Genomic DNA, 20897 nt, shown 5'->3' on the forward strand with positions numbered 1-20897 from the left:
ATGAAACAAATTTTTTACTGTTTGGCCATAATGACCATTGTTATGTTTGGAGGAAAAAGGGGGAGGCTTGCAAGCTGTAGAACACCATCCCAACCGTGAAGCACAGGGGTGGCAGCATCATTTCGTGGTGGGTGCTTTGCTGCAGGAGGGCCTGCTGCACTTCAAAAAAATAGATGGCATCATGAGGCAAGAAAATTATATGGATCTATTGAAGCAACTTCTCAAGACATCAGTCAGGAAGTTAAAGCTTGGTCGCAAATGGGTCTTCCAAATGGACAATGACCCAAGCATACCTCCAAAGTTGTGGAAAAATGGCCTAAGGACAACAAAGTCAAGGTATTGGAGTGGCCATCACAAAGCCCTGACCTCAATCCTAAAGACAATTTGTGGGCAGAACTGAAAAAGCATTTGTGAGCAAGGCCTACAAACCTGACTCAGTTACACCAGCTCTGTCAGGAGGATTGGGCCTAAATTCACCCAACTTATTGTGGGAAGCTTGTGGAAGGCGACCCGAAATGTTTGACCAGAGTTAAACAATTTAAAGGGCAATGCTACCAAATACTTAATTGAGTGTATGTAAACTTCTGACCCACTGGGAATGTGATGAAAGAAATAAAAGCTGAAATAAGTCATTCTCTCTACTATTATTCTGACATTTCACATTCTTAAAATAAAGTGGTGATCCTAACTGACCTAAGACAGGGAATTTTGACTAGGATTAAATGTCAGGAATTGTGAAAAACTGAGTTTAAATGTATCTGGCGAAGGTGTATGTAAACTTCCAACTTCAACTGTAATTGTGATAACATAAGTTCTTGTGTGGTTTTTGTGTGTAAAATGTGAAGATGATATCATGCTAACCGTCATTCAATCGTCAAATGTCAACATACATCAGTATTGCATCAACCATAATATGAATACTGTGAGCATTATTGTGATGCTACAGTTGTTCACCTTTTTGAGTGAGAAGTAGCCTAGTCCCAGATCATGTTGGTGCTATCATGTCAACTCATTGTCGCCTTTGGCATGACAAAGAGTGGCAAAGAGTGGCATGATGGCAAAAACAGACTGGTACCCAAACTAAGTGAGAAGGTATTGAAGTGTATTCCAGTTGTGCATATGTGAAATGTATGTATTCACGTGTAATAACTGAAAACTTAGACTAGCAGGGTCTTTATGAGTCCAACATCTCTGTAGTAATACAACATTACCTAACATTCATCAAACACAATCAGATTAACATGGACATTCAACGGATCCTCTCTATTTAACAGTTTGAATAACAAGCAATGCAACATTACTCTTGGTCATAACCTATAGACAGACACTTTATTGATTGTTGAAAACACCATTATAAGAAAAAGCCTCCTAAAACCTTGAACTGATATCTACAGCTAGATTACTCTGCAAGTTTCATCAATGTACAATACTTATGAGTAGGCCTATGACGTGAACAGCAGCAATTATGGAGGTCAAATATTTTCTACGATACATTGATCCAACAATGGTTCTGTATATATACTGTATATAAATAGTTGTTAAATATCTGTAAACTTAATTCTCTGATATATTGTCTATATTTGTTGTGAATATAATATTAACTCCATGATTCAAAATTAAAACAATGGCCACCTTTACATAACTTACAGTATATATGACTAATAGCAGTAAGCCAGATATTTGTAATTTCTTCCAGGAAAATGTGCTCCTCCTTTCCAAAAGTGCACTTGCCAATATAGACCAACAATGAGTGTACAACACAGCATTTGAATTATTTGATTATTATATATTATTTTACTTAGTATTATTTCTATTACTATTTGTTATTATTGTTTCACTCACTTCTCTTTGACCTGCATTGTTGGAGCTGAGCATACGAATATCAATGTACCCTGCAAACACATCTAACCCTGTGCATGTGACTAATACACTCTGATTTAGATGTGTTTTTATGTTGGGCTATTACATTTATTACATACACTGAATGGATATCAACTTCGCAGTTGAATTGTAGGAGAAGACAAATTGCCAAATCCTTAGCCTCAGTTGATGTTAAAGGAGCCTTAGCTTTAAATCATTAATATGCTTTCTGAGCTTTATAAATTGTCTCATTCAGTTGCTCTATATGTAATGCATCACCAGATGGTAAGAAAATCATCATCTGTATACTCGTACTTTGTTCTTACCACTTTCTTTATAAGTGATTAGCTTTCTCCATTAAATCATTTGAAAAGGCCTTTGGTTTGCATTAAATAATTTGGTCTGTAGTAATATTTCATTTGGATAATAACTTATCTGGAGGCGATATATTTCATTATCATGAATGTTTGATATTTATAATAAATAAATATTGTGCTGCTGCTGTTTAACATGCTGATTTGAAAAGAGAGAGGGGGGAGAGAGAAAGAGAGAGATTTATTCTTCCAGCTCCATTATTCCATTGCAAAGTTTCATAAGGACTTCTATGATATATGATCTATGTTACCAAATGGCTCTAATGTATTTTTAAAGATAAAGGCTAAATTTGTAGCAAACAACTGGGACAATTATAGTATATAATTATGACCCCATTTCTTTGGTCAAGACCTTGCATGATGGTATGTGTGTGTGGACATTCTCCTTAACACATTTTGGAGGAAAAGTTGTTGCCGGTTCTCCACATTTGGTATCTATATTTCTACATCATTATGAAATAAAATAATCTGTTGTTTTCTTAAATTCATCAAAAACCTGGCCCAAAGCCTCTGATTGCATATCTAACATTTCACTTGCTTCGATGTTATTGTTTGTGCTGCTGTATATTCTTGCCAAGACCACGTTATAATAACAACCAACAGGTTAAGTGGCTCCAGTGAGTTGATACATATTTAACTTGGCTTATTGGCTCACATGAGCTTAGAATGTTAGCATATGTGTACACAATTTACAGTGACTAACTTTTTAAGGCATTGTATCCGTACATGATAACAACAACAACAACAGCATTTATAGGCCTATACATATTGTACATGTTTTGTTCATTAACAATGTGATAAATATATTATCCAGACATATATTCAAGTCTTGAAAAGATGCTGATAGCCATCTGTTTACAGCATGTCAAGTTAGCCTATACAATGAGTTCCTCAAGGGTGCCCATTGTGCTTTTCAGTTCCATCTCAGTCTCTGATTTGATCCTACATCCAACAATAAATGATGTGTAGTTCCAGATGTGCTCTTAGTCTTAACCACATTCAGCTTACCTTGCTTGCTTCACTTTTCACAAAGCCCCTCAAGCAATGATTACAACCCTTCACATAGTCTGTGGATAGAAATGTGCTCAGATTGTGCTACTCCTGTTGGGTCCCACTGGACATCTGTGTTCCATCTGTACTTATGGCTGGAGCTGTGGTGTCAGTGTGACTAGGTTCACATTCAACAATAGATTCTGCCCCCTCGCCCAACTGTCTCATCCGCAGGTGAATCGACCCGTACGTCTTCCTGGGTTGGACAAAAGTCCTCTGGCGGTACAGCTCACCTTTGCATATGGACACCATTAGCAAGATGGACAAGAGCATTCCCCCTAGAGTCAACAGTCCCAGGCCTGCTATGATACACTTGTCGAGATGCGAGCCCAGTTGTGCGTAGTACATCTCCAGTTTCTCCATCTGACGAGCTGACACCAGGTCTGGGTTGACCTTAGCCTCTCTGGGGATGGTATAGGCAATGATTACCAGTACTATTCCACCCACCAAGAACACCAGGGCAGATATGAACCCATAGTCGACAGAATGGTCATTGAAGTCAGTCACATGGCCCTCCTCAGACCGGGGTGACAGCTCATTTCGCTGGAAAGGCTGGGGTTGTGCCTGGTAGCCCCTATCATTAGACATGGACCGATGAACACTCGAGCTGGCTGGGTCACTGAACCTCATCTCGTGCTCTTCTTCCTGATATGACGTGTTCTCGATTCCAGCTCTGGGCGCTGTCCGAGGACCTTGTCCCGGAGTTGTAGCGGCCTCGCAGGCAGCGCGCTTGTCCCCATCCCCCAATTCATGGAGCTCTACGGATTTCACAGACTCCATCGACATTCAGTGGATCTGCTCATGTCGTTAAATTATGCCACCCTGAATTATTTTGCTGAACACCTGCAGAAATTTATGAAATTATGAAATAGACATTGACATGTAGGCTTATTACGCATGCAGTGCCTGCCTCTCAAATTTGAATAGTCCACCATATTTAGTGAAATCTAAGCGTAATTTAAATCGAAATTGAATATTCTAGGTTAACAAAGGCCACAATATATTTCTTTAAATTATATAGAATAACATATGCAGTCGTCACAAAACAATAAGTATTTCAAATTAAAGCGTTGAAGTGTGTAAACCTTCCTTGGTCATGGAGAGCGCATTCCTTAATCAGGAAAATCACTGCCTAGAAGTGCACTAATCACATTGAACGCTGGCAATGTTAACAATCCAAACCCGCATTTACTGATCCATGCAGGCTATTTTAATTATACGTATATTAAACACTTCACTGTCGATTCGCAGATTGTAGACTATTTATTTGGGAATAAATGCATCCCTCCCACCATTTAACCTCGATGGAACGCCACCATGTAGTGCTACTGCTGGTAACACAGATGCTCCGATTATCATTAAAAAGGGTGGAGAGAGTCAAAAAACGTTGATATATTATTAACAAGAACAACCTTTTTCATTATCATAATCATAGCTCATCTGCTAATTGTAGGCTACCAGATCTAGAGATTGACGAGAGTCTAGCTGTGTGACAATAGGCTGTAGGCTAAATATTTACCTCAAACAGTCGGCTACTGACACATTTTCTATATGAAGTAGGCCTATATATCATGAAATCCCTTCAATTTTCGCACACGATAGAGGTTTAATAGTTTTTAAAAACAGTGCACAATCAACACTGGGATGACCTTGATGACCATCACAATAACGTTGCCTATTTATTAGATGAAATGTTACGTTTTAAGAGGTCGATATCTATATATAGGCCTATGCGTCAATGAATCAAAGAGGACAAATATTCAACAATAATCACATTAGCCTACGATACTATAACAAACATCCCACGCATAAAAAAAACAAACGGCCTACTCCTCTCTTGATATATCAATATTAAACACAATAAAGAAAAACCTACCCCAGGTGTTGATGCACCAGTGATAAGATTTTTTTTGTACAAAGATGCCGGTTGCGAGTGAAACGGAAAGACCTCGAGAGCGACTGGCCATGCGCAAACAAACAGCGCCGTGAAATTGGTGGTTGAAGGCGAGCGCATCGCTTCAGTCGGTAGTAGAGCCTTCAGTCATATTAAAAGCATAACCTGCACACACAGAGCTGTAAATACATATGAGTACGAGATCCGGACCTCGGTCATTTTTCCTCATTTGTAAAAATAAAATAAAAACTATATATAGCCTGTTTATATATTTTATACACAATCAAGAAATAAATTACGGATCAACATCTAAATATTATTCCCAGCATTGATCAAAGCTCAGAACGCTTATAGGCCTATTCTTGATCGGACTGAGTTTCTAATCACGCCTGTCTCTTTGTGAACGAGTAGAATCATTCGTTATGTTCGTCTGCTTCCCCCGGATTTGCCTTTTTTAGCAGAACATTCACCCCTCTCTCAATCGGCTTCCTCCGAGGGCCTGAGACGTGAAAAGGACCTAGCCTACCCCAGCTACCAGTCGGCTCAAATTTGTAGCCTGTCATGATTCACACGTGTCATTTAATTTCACAGATAGAACAATGAGACAAAAATGCATTCCCTTGGCTTTTCCACTCACTACAAAACTTAGTCCACTCTGCAGTCGGAGAAGATGTAACGAGATGGATTACATTTTATCTCAATACAATTTTCTGTTCCCAAAACTAAAATCTGTTACGAACAGAGTGAACTAAGTTTTGTAGACCTTACGCTTTGCCAAAGTTTCAAAAGATTATGTTGTTTTGAAGGAGTGCAAATGCGAATTTAGTTATTACACATGCGTACTTCAAAGTAGGCGTTCCCTAATGGTAATATGCAAATGTATGACAGAACGCGCCAATAGGATCGCTCTACCTCTGCTTGGCTCCGCCCATCTCCTTGCCTGTTCTTCCACTATGACTCATTTGTTACCATTTGAAATGCTTGTGTCATGACGTGTGACAAATGTTATAACTTGACATTTGAATACATTCAGCACTATTTGCAAGCGTGCAGCTTAATTTGAGGTGCAACTCATTTAATAAACTTGCGACAGCTGAATCTTCTGTGAATAAAACATACATTTTACAATGTCGAAGCTGCATGCTGAAACAAGTATAGGTACAGCGTCCCAAAGTATGGTTAACTTCACACGTGAAGTGTGTGGAAGTGGGCGTGTCAACTGAAGTGGGAGGATCAGCAACGATAGGCGTCACATGTGCGCTCTGGTTGTGTTTGGTTGTGTTTGAAAGTTGGCGTGTCAACCGAAGTGGAGGAACAACAGCAATAGGCGTTAAACTAAAAAGCCAGTCTTTGTTGTTGGAGAATCATTACTGTGCCGTTTGAATGTTAATAACATACAGTGTATAGTTGTCTAATGTTTGTGGGGCATATAACTTGTTTAATGATACTCCTCAATCACTACGATCAATCAAATATTTTCTTGAGTGTAATTTAAACAAAGCTGAGATTTGCTTCAAAGTGCATTCACCCTATTCTTACACCTATCAAGATGTTTCAGATATACACAAGTGCCTAGGGAGGAGGGGTTAGGGTTTCTTCTGGTCAGGGCCTAACTATACTGGCCCAATATTCACATCACCTAGAGATATCACTTATTGGGACAGTGGTTTGGGTGTTTGTCATTAGTGCTGGTGACCTGGGTTCAAGACCTGTTAGGGGAGACACCCTACTCTCATATTCTTAGAAATCTACTATATGTTAATGTTATTATTGCTGTTTTAAATATAATTTATCAGACATTTCAATTGTTTTTGTCAAAATGTAGTTGTATATGCATATTTGTTTATTATCATAATGTGTATAGATTTCTACGCATTTCTGGAACTTTGGCTACCGGCTTTATGGCTTTGTGCACGACCTCCAAATGCTTCTTCAGGTTTGATGTGGTGTTTCTGGACAAAGAGATCAATGCTGCCTTTGCAGAGTTTGCATCTGACTAAAATGTTGTTCTCTTTCTCCTCGATTAACTCAAAATAATGGGACCATATTCACAAGGAAAAGGTTAAGTGGGGTAATAACACAGCTTTAAGACAGCGTGAATTCTGTTAGCATTAGACAAGTCTTTAGGAAATATATGTAACACGTCAGTAGAGATATGCTTCTGAAAGTAATATATAGCTTACTTGAAAAAGTAACAAATAATATTACAATATTTGAAGACAGTAACTCGTTATATTACTCTGTTACTCATAAAAGTAATACAACTGTAAGTAATATATTACCCCCAACACTGGTCCCAAGTTATTCTATTGCAATTTGTCTATTTTTCCACATTCAAACTTGGAGATGGAACTTTGTGTTGTGTATTGTTTTGGAATAACTGGCAACACCATTGCTTAAACGGCAAATGTGAGAAAGTTTCTGATATTCTAAGAATATGGCAACTATGTTCTGAGTGAGTACATTTCAGAAGCAACACTACCACCTGGGCCATGTTTCGGCAACAGTCCCGTTAGTTCTCTTATAAACTGCTTACACAGACAACTTATATTTGGATGATTTAGCTTATTCATTGTTCATAATTAATTAATCATTATCGTTTTGGTTCATGCATGTGACCGACCAATACCTCACAAGGTTTCTTCTCTCCAAGTTGAGACCCAGAAACTGAGATATCCCTTTCATTCTCAAAACAAGGTTCTGGGCATACTGACAAATTGCAGATACTGATAGTAAGGATTCCTCCGAAGCACAATCAATCAGTCACTTACATAAACCCAGAAATTGGTCATTAGAAAAGCACAAACATAAAATTTTCCATCACACAGTTTGTGTTTTATGCCAATTTTCTGTATATATACAGTATATACAGTATATATTTATATATATATATATATATATATATATATGTAAACAGACCATAAAATGTCAAAATGTTTGGTTTCTTGGAAAGCTGTGAGTGCAATTATGATCAGTACTTGTTGCATTTAGGCCTACAACTTGTCTTCGTCCTATCAGCAACTGATTTCAGCCAGTGTATAGCTGTGGATTGACTGCATTATTTGAATGTGATGTTGGCATATAGGCAGTTATTTTTTTTAAATGTATGGAATCATTCCTCTAATACTGTCTGGCTAACTAACATACAGTACAGATAAATTCTTCAAATTCATTATTTTACATAGTATCTTATCACAGCACTGGCAAACCATGGCTGACCAACTCCCTGACCAAAAGACTGACATTAAACCATCATAAGAAGGTTCATGTCCATTCTAGTATTCTAATTCCTAACTCTATGGCGGTAATTCACTCACACCACAGATGAAAATGTTCAGGTTCTCTCACAGCGTTCCCGCCTCAGAGTGAGCGGTGGTGGTGCAAGGGGAGACATAACGTTAGCCAGTCTCTCGACAGTTGCCTTCTAAGAGCGAGAAACAAACCAAATGGAAATCGCTCACAGTCCTCACAGCGTCCCGCCGTGGCTAAGAGTTGATTATATTTGCCAACTACAATTTATATTAGCTAGTTAGAGTGGCGAAGAGGAGGAGGACCTCAGCGGACCCTTTGTGTTCGGAAGTAATTCACCCCTTCATTTTTGTCATTGCACTCTGTGGAGTTACTATTTTCTCGTGTCAATTCACTCGTGACATTCCTGGATTACTCATTATATTAATAAAGTTGGATTTAAATAACAAATATGATTGTACATTTTTTTTTTAAAAGGTTAAGGGTACAAGACCGTGTACATATCTGGCTGTGTTGGCAAAATCACAACATATCCCATCAAGCCATGGCCGAGGGGAGAGGCTGCCCATTGTCACAGTTCCAAGACAAGTCACAAACGTCCAGCTACCCTACGCCAATAACATGGAACTTGAATCCATGTTAGGTACCTGGGGTGGCAGGTAGCCTAATGGTTAGAGCGTTGAGCCAGTAACCAAAAGGTTACTAAATTGAATCCCTGAGCTGACAAGGTAAAAATCTGTCGTTCTGCTCCTGAACAAAGCAGTAAACCCACTGTTCCCCGGTAGGCTGTCATTGTAATAAAGAATTTGTAATTAACTGACTTGCCTAGTTAAATAAAAGGTAAAAGAAAAACATTGTATTATGACATACAGTTAAAGTTGGAAGTTTATATACACCTTAGCCAAATACATTTAAACTCAGTTTTTCACATTCCTGATATTTAATCCTAGTAAAAATTCTGTGTCTTAGTTCAGTCAGGATCACCACTTTATTTTAAGAATGTGAAATGTCAGAATAATAGTTGAGAAAATTCTTTATTTCAGCTTTTATTTATTTCATCACATTCCCAGTGGGTCAGAAGTTTACATACACTCAATCAGTATTTGGTAGCATTGACATTAAATTGTTTAACTTGGGTGACTCTGGTCAAACATTGTGTCGCCTTCCACAAGCTTCCCACAATAAATTGGGTGAATTTAGGCCCATTCCTCCTGACAGAGCTGGTGTAACGGAGTCATGTTTGTAGGCCTTCTTGCTAGCACACGCTTTTTCAGTTCTGCCCACACATTGTCTATAGGATTGAGGTCAGGGCTTTGTGATTGCCACTCCAGTACCTTGACTTTGTTGTCCTTAAGCCATTTTGCCACAACTTTGGAGGTCTGCTTTGGGTTGTTGTCCATTTGGAAGACCCATTTACGACCAAGCTTTAACTTCCTGACTGATGTCTTGAGATGTTGCTTCAATATATCCACATCATTTTCTTACCTCATGATGCCATCTATTTTGTGAAGTGCACCAGTCCCTCCTGCAGCAAAGCACCCACCACAACATGATGCTGCCATCCCCATCCTTCACGGTTGGGATGTGTTCTTCGGCTTGCAAGCCTCCCCCTTTTCCCTCCAAACATAACGATGGTCATTATGGCCAAACAGTTCTATTTTTGTTTCATCAGACCAGAGGACATTTCTCCAAAAAGTATCATCTTTGTACCCATGTGCAGTTGCAAACCGTAGTTTGGCTTATTTAATGGCGGTTTCGGAGCAGTGGCTTCTTCCTTGCTGAACGGCCTTGATTGATTTGCACATTTCACACCAAAGTATGTTCATCTCTAGGAGACAGAGCGCGTCTCCTTCCTGACCGGTATGATGGCTGTGTGGTCCCATGGTGTTTATTCTTGCGTACTATTGTTTGTACAGATTAACATGGTACCTTCAGGTGTTTGGAAATTGCTCCCATAGATCCAATCCTGAAATCAGCTGAAACTGTCAATAGTAAAGCTTAATACAATGTTTGAGTGAACCCTGAACACAGAAAATGAATGGTGAAGTCGCTTCCAGACACGGTAGACTCCTCCTCACCGCTCTTTTTTAAATTTGTATTTCATCCCCCTTTTTCTCCTCAATTTCGATCCTGTCTCATCGCTGCAACTCCCAAACGGGCTCGGGATAGGCGAAGGCAGAGTCCCCCGCCAGCTTAACCCGGAAGCCAGCCGCACCAATGAGTTGGAGGAAACACTGTTCAACTGGCGATAGGAGTCAGCCTGCAGCCACCCGGCCCACCACAAGGAGTTGCTAGGGCATGTTGAGCCAAGTAAAGCCCCCTCGGCCAAACCCTCCCCTAACCCAGACGACGCTGGGCCAATTGTGCAGCGTCCTATGAGACTCCTGGCCATGGCTGTAGTAAATCGCCACTTGTAAAGCTGCGCCACTCGGAGGCCTCTCCTCACCACCTTATTAGCTATAGAGCTCAACAGCTTGTAGTCTAAAAAACGTAAATGAGTTACCGCTGGTTCATTCAGCCATTCCTATGGGGAAAGTGAATGGGGAAAGAATAGAGTTTTGGGAGAAATGCAGAAATAAGGTCTGAGATTAACACAAGCTATGGATATCTTCTATGTTTTGTTCTATGAGATAATTCAGAAAGTTAACATGACCTTTGTGAATGATGAAGCTTTTACGTGTTTAAGTGCTTTTTTTGATGACATAAATGCTTCAAAAGTCACAAAAAGTGATAACTGGAGAAGATTCTCATATAACAAAACATGCATTATAATGCGAAACATGATGTGATGGTGACAGATGAATGGCACGAGAATGAGCCTCAGGATATCATCACGGTATCTCTGTGCAAATTGCCATCGATAAAATGTAATTGTGTTTGTTGTCTGTAGCTTATACCTGCCCATACCATAACGCCACCGCCACCATGGTGCACTCTGTTCACAATGTTGACATCAGTAAACCGCGCACCCACACGATGCCATACCCGTAGGCTGCGGTTGAGGCCGTTTGGATGTACTACCAAATTCTCTAAAACAACATTGGAGGTGGCTTATGATAAAGAAATTAACATTCAATTCTCTGGTAATAGTTAGTGGACATTTCTGTATTCAGCATGCCAATTGCACATTCCATCAAAACTTGAGACCTCTGTGGCATTGTGTTGTGTGACTAAACCGCACATTTTATAGTAGCATTTTATTGTCCCCAGCCCAAGGTGCAACCGTGTAATGATCATGCTGTTTAATCAGTTTGTTATGCCACACCTGTCAGGTGGATGGATTATATTGGCAAAGAAATGCTCACTAACAGGGATGCAAATAAATGTGAGCAATTATTTTTAGAGAAATAAGCTTTTTGTGCATATGGAACATTTCTGGGATCTTTTATTTCTGCTCATGAAACATGGAACCAACACTTTACGTGTTGCGTTCATTTTTTGTTGAGTGTATTTAGGCTTGCCATAACAAAGGCGTTAAATACTTATTGACTCAAGACATTTCAGCTTTTTTGAGGCTCAGTGTATCTCACCGTGTGCCACAGGATGAATAGCTATTCCCAGAGCATAACATATGCCCACAGGCAATCTGAGATCCATCCCTCCCTTCTCCCCACTCCTTTCGCTCCCACTCTCTCTCTGTCCTTACACAGCCAGTCAATGACCTAGGAAGCCATCTAAACCCCTGAGGACACATTCACCCCGGCTGGGGTTTCAACAGCACTGGGCTAGATGGAACCACAAAGCTTTTTATCATTTGGTCCCAATCTTAACACCACACATTACATCGAGTTACTGGATATGAGAAGCTCTTCTTCTTGCTGTTGGCATCTGTGAAGAGGAGGAGCAGGACGGGAGAGTTTGGAGAATGTGAGTCAGCCATGTGATTACTCGCATTGATTTCCATTACATCTGCTCCGTCCCACTCCATCATTAAGGGAGAGGGCTCCCACAGCAAATTGACAATTCCAATTTAGCAACTTTCAAGAGATTGATTATGTATATTTGGTTGGATGTTGGAGAGACAACAGTACAGCAGGTAGGTGATCCACTAGGGTTGAACCATCCTGTAGTTGGAAAACACAGAGGTAACACATAGGCCTACTGTAACATGTACAGTGGGGCAAAAAAGTATTTAGTCAGCCACCAATTGTGCAAGTTCTCCCACTTAAAAAGATGAGGCCTGTAATTTTCATCATAGGTACACTTCAACTATGACAGACAAAATGAGCAAAAATAATCCAGAAAATCACATTGTAGGATTTTTTATGAATTTATTTGCAAATTATGGTGGCCTGTCAGGTACTCCAGCATCCAGTTGCAGAGGGAGGTGTTTAGTCCCAGGGTCCTTAGCTTAGAGATGAGCTTTGAGGGCACTATGGTATTGAACGCTGAGCTGTAGTCAATGAATAGCAGGAACTCCTTTTGTCCAGGTAGGAAAGGGCATTGTGGAGTGCAATAGAGATGGCATCATCTGTGGATCTGTTGGTGCGGTATGCAAAGTATTGTGGGTCTAGGGTTTCTGGGATAATGGTGTTGACGTAAGCTATGACCAGCCTTTCAAAGCATTTCATGGCTACAGATGTGAGTGCTATGGGTCGGTATTCATTTATGCAGGTTGCCTTAGTCCCTGTGCCCAAGAATACTATGGTGGTCTGCTTTAAACATGTTTTTATTATAGACTCAGTCTGGTTGAAAATGTCAGCTGGGCAGCACATGCTCAGAGTACACATCCTGGTAATCTGTCTGGCCCTGCGGCCTTGTGAATGTTGACCTGTTTAAAAGGTCTTACTTACATCGGCTATGGAGAGTGTGATCACACAGTCGTCCAGAACAGCTGATGCTTTAGTGTTGCTTGCCTCGAAGCGAGCATAGAAGTAATTTAGCTCATTTGGTAGGCTCGTGTCACTTGGCAGCTCGCGGCTGTGCTTCTCTTTGTAGTTTGCAATAGTTTGCAAGCCCTGCCACATCCGACAATCGTCGGAGCCAGTGTAGTACGATTCAAATCTTAGTCCTGTATTGACGCTTTGCCTGTTTGATGGTTCGTCTGAGGGAATAGAGGGATATCTTATAAGCGTCCGGGTTACAGTTCTGCTCCTTGAAAGCGGCAGCTCTACCCTTTAGCCCAGTGCGGATGTTCCCTATAATCCATGGCTTCTGGTTAGGGTATGTTGGTAGGTCACTGTGGGGACGACGTCATCGATGCACTTATTGATGAAGCCAGTGACTGATGTGGTGTACTCCTCAATACCATAGGATGAATTCTGGAACATATTCCAGTCTGTGCTAGCAAAACAGTCCTGTAGCTTAGCATCTGCGTCATCTGACCACTTCTTTATTGACCGAGTCACTGGTGCTTCCTGCTTTAGTTTCTGCTTGTAAACAGGAATCAGGAGGATTTGCCAGATTTGCCAGATGGAGGGCGAGCTTTGTACGTGTCTCTGTCTGTGGAGTAAAGGTGGTCTAGAGAAATTGTTCCTCTGGTTGCACATTTAACATGCTGGTAGAAACGAGGTAAGACGGATTTAAGTTTCCCTGCATTAAAGTCCCCGGTCACTAGGAGCGCTGCCTCTGGATGAGCGTTTTCCAGTTTGTTATGGCCTTATACAGCTCATTGAGTGCGGACTTAGTGCCAGCATCGGGTTGTGCTGGTAAATAGACAGCTATGATAAATATAGATGAAAAACCGGGACGGTTGTTGCTAATGTGACTAGAATGAGGTTGTATACAACAGCCAACTTTCCGGAACATAGAGATGTCTTATATGGGCAGGAAGCTTAAATTCTTGTTAATTTAACTGCAGTTTCCAATTAACAGTAGTTTTTACAGTGAAAAATACCATGCAATTCTTGAGGAGAGTGCACAAGAACAAAAAACTTTTATCACTGCAACTGGTTTGACTAATTCTCCTCTGAAGGTAAAGAATGTACTGACACTCCGTAATCTTTCTCCGATTTGTATCTCTGAGGGTCCCAGAGATACAATGTAGCATAGTTTTGAAAGTGTGTAAACTTAATCTATTACCATAGCATTTTTGCATGCTCTCTATAGTTATGTACTTGAAAATCTATCAATTGACACTTTGGGAAAACTCCTGGCAGACTTAATACAAAATATTGTGCAGTAACGTAATTCTTCACTGGATCAGTCTGAAACTTTGCGCACACACACTGCTGCCATCTGGTGGCCAAAATCTAAATTACACAGACTTATCTGAAAGTATGGCCTTCTGCATTTCAAAGATGGAACAAATAAAAGAGAATGCATGTTTTTTGTTTGTATTATCTTTCACCAGATCTAATGCTTTATATTTTCCTACATTAATTTAACTTTTTCACAAACTTCAGTGTTTTCCTTTCAAATGGTATCAAGAATATGCATATCCTTGCTTCAGGTCCTGAGCTAGAGGAGGTTAGATTTGGGTGTCATTTTAGGCGAAAATAATAAAAAAGGGTCCGATCCCTAGATTTCGTGCACCAGCTGTTGTTTACAAATATACACAGACCTCCACCCCTTGTCTTACCGGATGCATCTGTTCCATCTTACCGATGCTGCGTAAACCCTCCGGCTGTATTTTATCCATGTCGTCGTTCTGCCACTACTCGGTGAACATAAGATATGACTTTTTTTATGTCCCGTTGGTAGACTATTCATGATCATAGCTCATCTATTTTGTTATCCAATGATTGTACGTTGGTTAATAGGACTGATGGTAGAGGCGATTATCCACTCACTGTCGGATCCTTACCCAACCTCCGTCCCTGATATCTCCGTCTCTTTCTCATGCGAATGACGGGGATGTTGGCCTTGTCGGGTGTCTGAAGTAAATCCTTCGCATCCGACCCATTGAAGAAAAATTCTTTGTCCAGTACGAAGTGAGTAATCGCTGTCCTGATATCCAGAAGCTCTTTTCGGTCATAAGAGACGGTGACAGAAACATGATGTACAAAATATGTTACAAATATCACAAAAAACACACACAATTAAAAATGATAGGCTGCCAGAGTTTTACCTATGACTTCAGGAACAACATTTTGGATTATTCTGTTTATGTAACCAATTAGTGAACACAATTTCTTCTGCTTCCAGGTTGCTGACGATAATAGAATGGCTTGGAAATGTAAGTTGTGTGCAACCCCATTTCACTTCAGAACACATTTACTAAAACACTATCATCTAAAGCAGTTATTCCTCGAGTCCACTGCCATGTCTTTATGAAGATAGTGTTTGCTCATTTCTGTCGCTCAATGCACTTCAAACTCCTCTATCGCAATAAGGCAGGTCAGAAATACTGTTGGTCAGGAGCATGCATCTTTTAACTGCCCTCTGTATACATTCAAGCAACCTTTCTTGTAATCTGTACTCTTCAGTCACTTTAGGGGAAATGTAAAGAAGCATGAGATGGTGGCATGCCCATTTAAAACCTGTTGAGACTATGGGTTCCCCTACAGGAACTACACCCCCCCCCGTTCAGCTGAAACAGTGGCGCAGGGAATGAAAAATATTCTTAGAAATATTTAAGCTCCACATATTAACAAGTCCAATACCTCAAATGAAAGATAAACACGTTGTTCATCTACCCAGCGTGTCAGATTTTTAAAATGTTTTACGGCAAAAACACAGCACATATTTATGTTAGACCACCACCAAAACAAAGACAAAAGGCAGGCATTTTGTACCACAAAAGATAATGACAAAAAGCAGGATTAAAAAAATTATAATAATTCGCTTAACCTCTTGAAAATCTTCAGATGACAGTCATATGACATGTTACACAGTACATTTCTGTTTTGTTCGATAATATGCATTTTATATCCATAAATCTCGGTTTACATTGACGCAATGTTCAGAAAATTCTCCAAAATGTCCGGAGGAATTATAGAAAGCTACGCCAGATAACAGAAATACTCATCATAAACTTTGACTAAAGATACATGTTCTACATATAATTAAAAATATACACTGTGTCACATTTTTTTTAACGTTTCGGAAAAAGCCTAACATTGCAATAATCTGAGATGGCGCTCAGACGTAACAATATTTCTCCGCTATGTTGAAGTCAACAGAAATACAAAATTACAACATAAATATTCCCTTACCTTTGATGGTCTTCGATCAGAATGTAGTGCAAGGAGTCCTACTTCAACAATAAATAGTTTTGTTTCATAATGTTCAATTTGTATCCATGTAGCAGCATCTGCTACCACTTTCAGCTCAAATGCCCCAAAAAATGACTTCTGGTCCAGGATAATTTTGCATCAAAACTTCCAAATTACATATTACAGGTCGACGAAACTGGTCAAACTAAGTGCAGAATCAATCTTCAGGATGTTATAAATGTACAAAACGAATGGCATTCCAACTGGGCAATCCTAGTTCATCTCGGGCTGATTGGAACAGACGAAGCACTCCAAACGCATATGCGCTTTCAAGCACATGAATCTTTTGCGACACTGTAGTAATTTGCTTCCCATTAGGTCAAAGTTCACAGCAAATGCTCCATTGCACTTTCTACTGAATGAGGACATCTAGTGGAAGACATAGGAAATGTTTCCAGATCCATAACTTGTTGGGAAGGGAGGGGGCGATGACGTCAAAGTTGCCAACTTTCAGGATTCCAAAACTAGTTTGGAAGATTGCCTGCCCTGTGAGTTCTGTTATACTCACAGACATAATTCAAACGGTTTTAGAAGCTTCAGAGTGTTTTCTATCCAATAATAATAATAATAATAATAATAATAATAATAATCATATATTAGCAATTTAGGACAGATTTTGATGCAGTTCACTATGGGCACGCAATTCATCCAAAGGGGAAATACTGCCCCCTATCCTTAACATAAGAGTTGCGATTACCGCACAAATGCATACTCATTTAATTCACACAAGAGTAGGACACACCAAGTGAGTGTTAGGTCAGGTTTCCGTGATGACATTGTCTGTCAGCAAACTGATAACTCCCCTGCCACTAGCTCAGATGACTTAAATGAAGAATGTCCCGGCCAGAGCACAGAAATAGATGCTTCAGACAATGACACTGGTGAATTGAGGAATCAGCTGAAACAAAATGGAACTTTATTTTAGAAAAATGCAGTCTATCCTTCATGTGTCAGATACAGCTACAAGAAATCGTTTAACACTTAAATCAGATTTTCTCCAAGTCCCAACCTTTAATTAAGGAGGCAATTAACGAGGTATTGCAGAAGCATGACCACTCTATTAGTGATACTACCCTTAATGAATTTGTCAGTGCGGTCATAGACAGTATTATTCTTGCCAGTGGTAGTGCTGAAGGTGCACAGTGGTTATCTTCCAAGAGGAGAAAAACATTTGTTGAGAGAAACTATCCCATGGTAACGCCATTTAGACTTCGAGCAACCTGCACACACAATGGTGTATGTTCCAATACTTTAGATTCTTCAAGAACTGTTTAAAAACACTGATATCTCAGCAGCAAATATTGAGCCAAGTCACTACAAGTCCCACAAAGATGGTTCATATTTCCATGAAAATGACATTCTCAACAGGAGAACTTAAACTGTCACTCCAGCTGTATATTGATGAATTTGAAATTCCTAACCAACTTGGCATATGCAGACAAATTCACAAACTATCAGCAGTATACTGGATCCTTGCCAATCTATCCAAGTAAATATGAAATCAGCCTCACACACTAAACAGCTTGCTGCAATGTGTAAAGTGACAGACCTCCAAAAGTATGGTTACGCAGCTGTACTTGTACCATTATTACATGACATTCGTTCTCTTGAATAGGATGGTGTTTTTATTGATTGGGGGGTGGGGGTAATAGTCATTTAGAGCAGAGTATGTTTGAAGATTGTGTATGGCCACCAACAAACAGATTCAGTCCAATAAGGAGAATTTAGCCTGACAACTAAAGCCTGTTGAGCTGTCTCTTTGCCCTAAAAGAGATGATTCACCTTAAGTACTTCACTTTCGATTATTTAAACAGGAAGATAGCATTGTTTCCATATCAGCACACAGACAAAGTTGATAGACCACAGCTCATTCCCAAGACTTTCACCTCTAAAGGTACAATAGGAGGAATGGACATGAGGGTGATGGTTCATGGGCAGTTTTGATGGACTTGAAAAAAGTGGTAGAATTGGCTTGTGTCCAGTCTTTACATATGAGACCATTGAGTATTTGCAGTGTAAAATTAGTGACCATAGACAGATTCTTAAAGAGATCTTCCCTGAGTATAGACTTCGCCATAAACATCACTATGTCGAGCACTATCCCAACCTTAAGTGTTTAGGACCCTTGGTGCACCTCTGGACTATGAGGTTTGAGGGCAAATATTGTTTCTTCAAAAGTATTGTACACGACGCACAGAACTTTAAGAACATTGGCAAGCAGACACGAGTACTTGATGGCTTATCTCAGTCCTCCATCATTTTTCACACCACAGACCCAAACATCTAATGTCTATCCTAGTTTCACCACTACTAGGAGGGAGAGACGACTATCAACACAATCTGCACTACATCGAAGGTTACCGTTGATGGCACAGACTATGCCCCTGGTTTGTTTGTGTCAGTTGGAGTAGGTGGGGGAGCTGCCTCAGTTCTGCAAAATTGCTCATATATCTCTTGTGAATAACAATGTTTATTTTCTATGCAGTCATTGAGTCATGGTATGTAGAACATCCTTGTTCCTATGAGCTATCATCTACACAAGTTAGCCTGTCTGTCCAATTGCAATCTGAGTTCAACGACACTGTCACCTTTTCTGCATACAACATTGATGTCCAGCTGCTGTTGACCCCCAAGAGGTTCATTCGAGTGAGAAAAATGTTGAACAATTGTGTCATTATTTGTTTAATGAAGTGTTACCATTTGTATTGTTTTGATATTCCAAGTGCAACCTCTCAATTCGTGGATGTCATTAAGGCAGCCCCCTGCACCTCTCCAATTCAGAGGGGTTGGGTTAAATGCGGAAAACACGTTTCAGTTGAATGAATTCAAAAGTACAACTGACTAGTGTTAGAGTTGCGTCAATTCGAATCTGGTATCAGGATAAATATGACATTGAGTCACCGATTGTATACTATGTATTTTTTATTAGCTAAACAATAAGTGCCATGAGGCCGAAGGAATTGTCTGTAGAGCGCAGAGAAAGGTTTCCAAAAACACAGTGGCGAAAAACACAAATGGAAGAAGTTAGGAAGCACCAAGACTCTTCCTAGAGCTAGGAGCCCGGCCAAACTGAGCAATCAGGGGCCCTGGTCAGGGTTCCTCTGGAGATGGGAGAACCTTCCAGAAGGACAACAGTCTCTGCATCGCTCCACCTATTAGGCCTGTATGGTAGAGTGGCCAGACAGAAGCCACTCCTCCATAAAAAGGCACATGATAGCCAGCTTGGAGTTAGCCAAAAGGCATATCAAAGACTCTCAGACCATGAGAGACGAGATTCTCAGGCCTGATGAAACCAGGATTGAACTCTTTGTCTGAATGCCGAGCGTCACGTATGTAAGAAACCTGGCACCCTTCCTACGGTGAAGCATGGTGGTGGCAGCATCATGCTGTGGGGATGTTTTTCAGCGGCAGGGACTGGGAGACTAGTCAGGATCGAGGGAAAGATGAACGGAGCAAAGTAGAAAAATCCTTGATGAAAACCTGCTCCAGAGCGCTCAGGACCTCAGACTGGGGTGAAGGGTCACCTTTCAACAAGACAATGACCCTAAGCACACAGCCAAGACAACGCAGGAGTGGCTTCAGGACAAGTCTCAATGTCCTTGAGTGGCCCTGGCATGGCTCAGACTTGAACCCGATATCACATCTCTGGAGAGACCTGAAAATAGCTGAGCAGCGACGCTCCCCATTCAACATGAGGGGCATGAGATGATCTGCAGAGAAGAAGAAACTCCCTAAATACTGGTGTGCCATTCTTGTAGCGTCATACCCAAGACGACTCGAGGCAGTAATCGCTGCCAACGGTGCTTTAACAAAGTACTGAGTAAAAGGGTCTGAATACTTATGTAAATTAATTTGTTTTATCCTTTGGCAAAAATCTCTAAAGGACTGTTTTTGATTGGTCATTATGGGGTGTTGTGTGTAGATTGAGGAAAAAAATGTAATCCATTTGAGAATAAGACTAACTTAAAAACAAAATGTGGAAAAAGTCAAGGGGTAGGAGTACTTTCCGAATGCACTGTATATAAAATATATATAATTTCTCTTCATTTTAAACTTTCCCCTAATTGGAGTAAACTAATGGACCACACTTAGGCTACTACTTCTAATTTATACATTTCACGGACCTAGTATATTTTACAATCATTTTTGTTTTTTATCCTATCCTTCAGCTATCCTCAACCTCTCCCATCAATCTCTGAAGCCCATCCAGATGCCAAATAAGTTGCACTCTCATTTCCATTGACAATAGCGGGTGGGGAATGAGAAACAGAGGAGAAAGAGAATAGAGACAGAAAAAGAGGGTTCTACTAAGCT

The 20897-nt window shown here is 40.2% G+C and overlaps 1 protein-coding gene across 1 annotated transcript; it reads right to left on the reverse strand.

The window, feature by feature from the left end:
- Window positions 1-724: 724 nt before the first annotated feature.
- On the reverse strand, window positions 725-5715 carry LOC112254120 (transmembrane protein 74B-like). Its single transcript, XM_024426370.2, has 2 exons — window positions 5161-5715; window positions 725-4127 (listed from the first exon to the last, which is right to left on the reverse strand). Exon 2 carries the CDS (start codon window positions 4068-4070, stop codon window positions 3330-3332), a length of 741 nt encoding a protein of 246 aa, XP_024282138.1. The 5' UTR covers window positions 4071-4127; window positions 5161-5715; the 3' UTR covers window positions 725-3329.
- Between the last annotated feature and the right edge of the window lie 15182 nt (window positions 5716-20897).

This window comes from Oncorhynchus tshawytscha, linkage group LG07, assembly GCF_018296145.1.
Source record: "Oncorhynchus tshawytscha isolate Ot180627B linkage group LG07, Otsh_v2.0, whole genome shotgun sequence".
In the NCBI taxonomy this organism is placed as follows: Eukaryota; Metazoa; Chordata; class Actinopteri; order Salmoniformes; family Salmonidae; genus Oncorhynchus; species Oncorhynchus tshawytscha.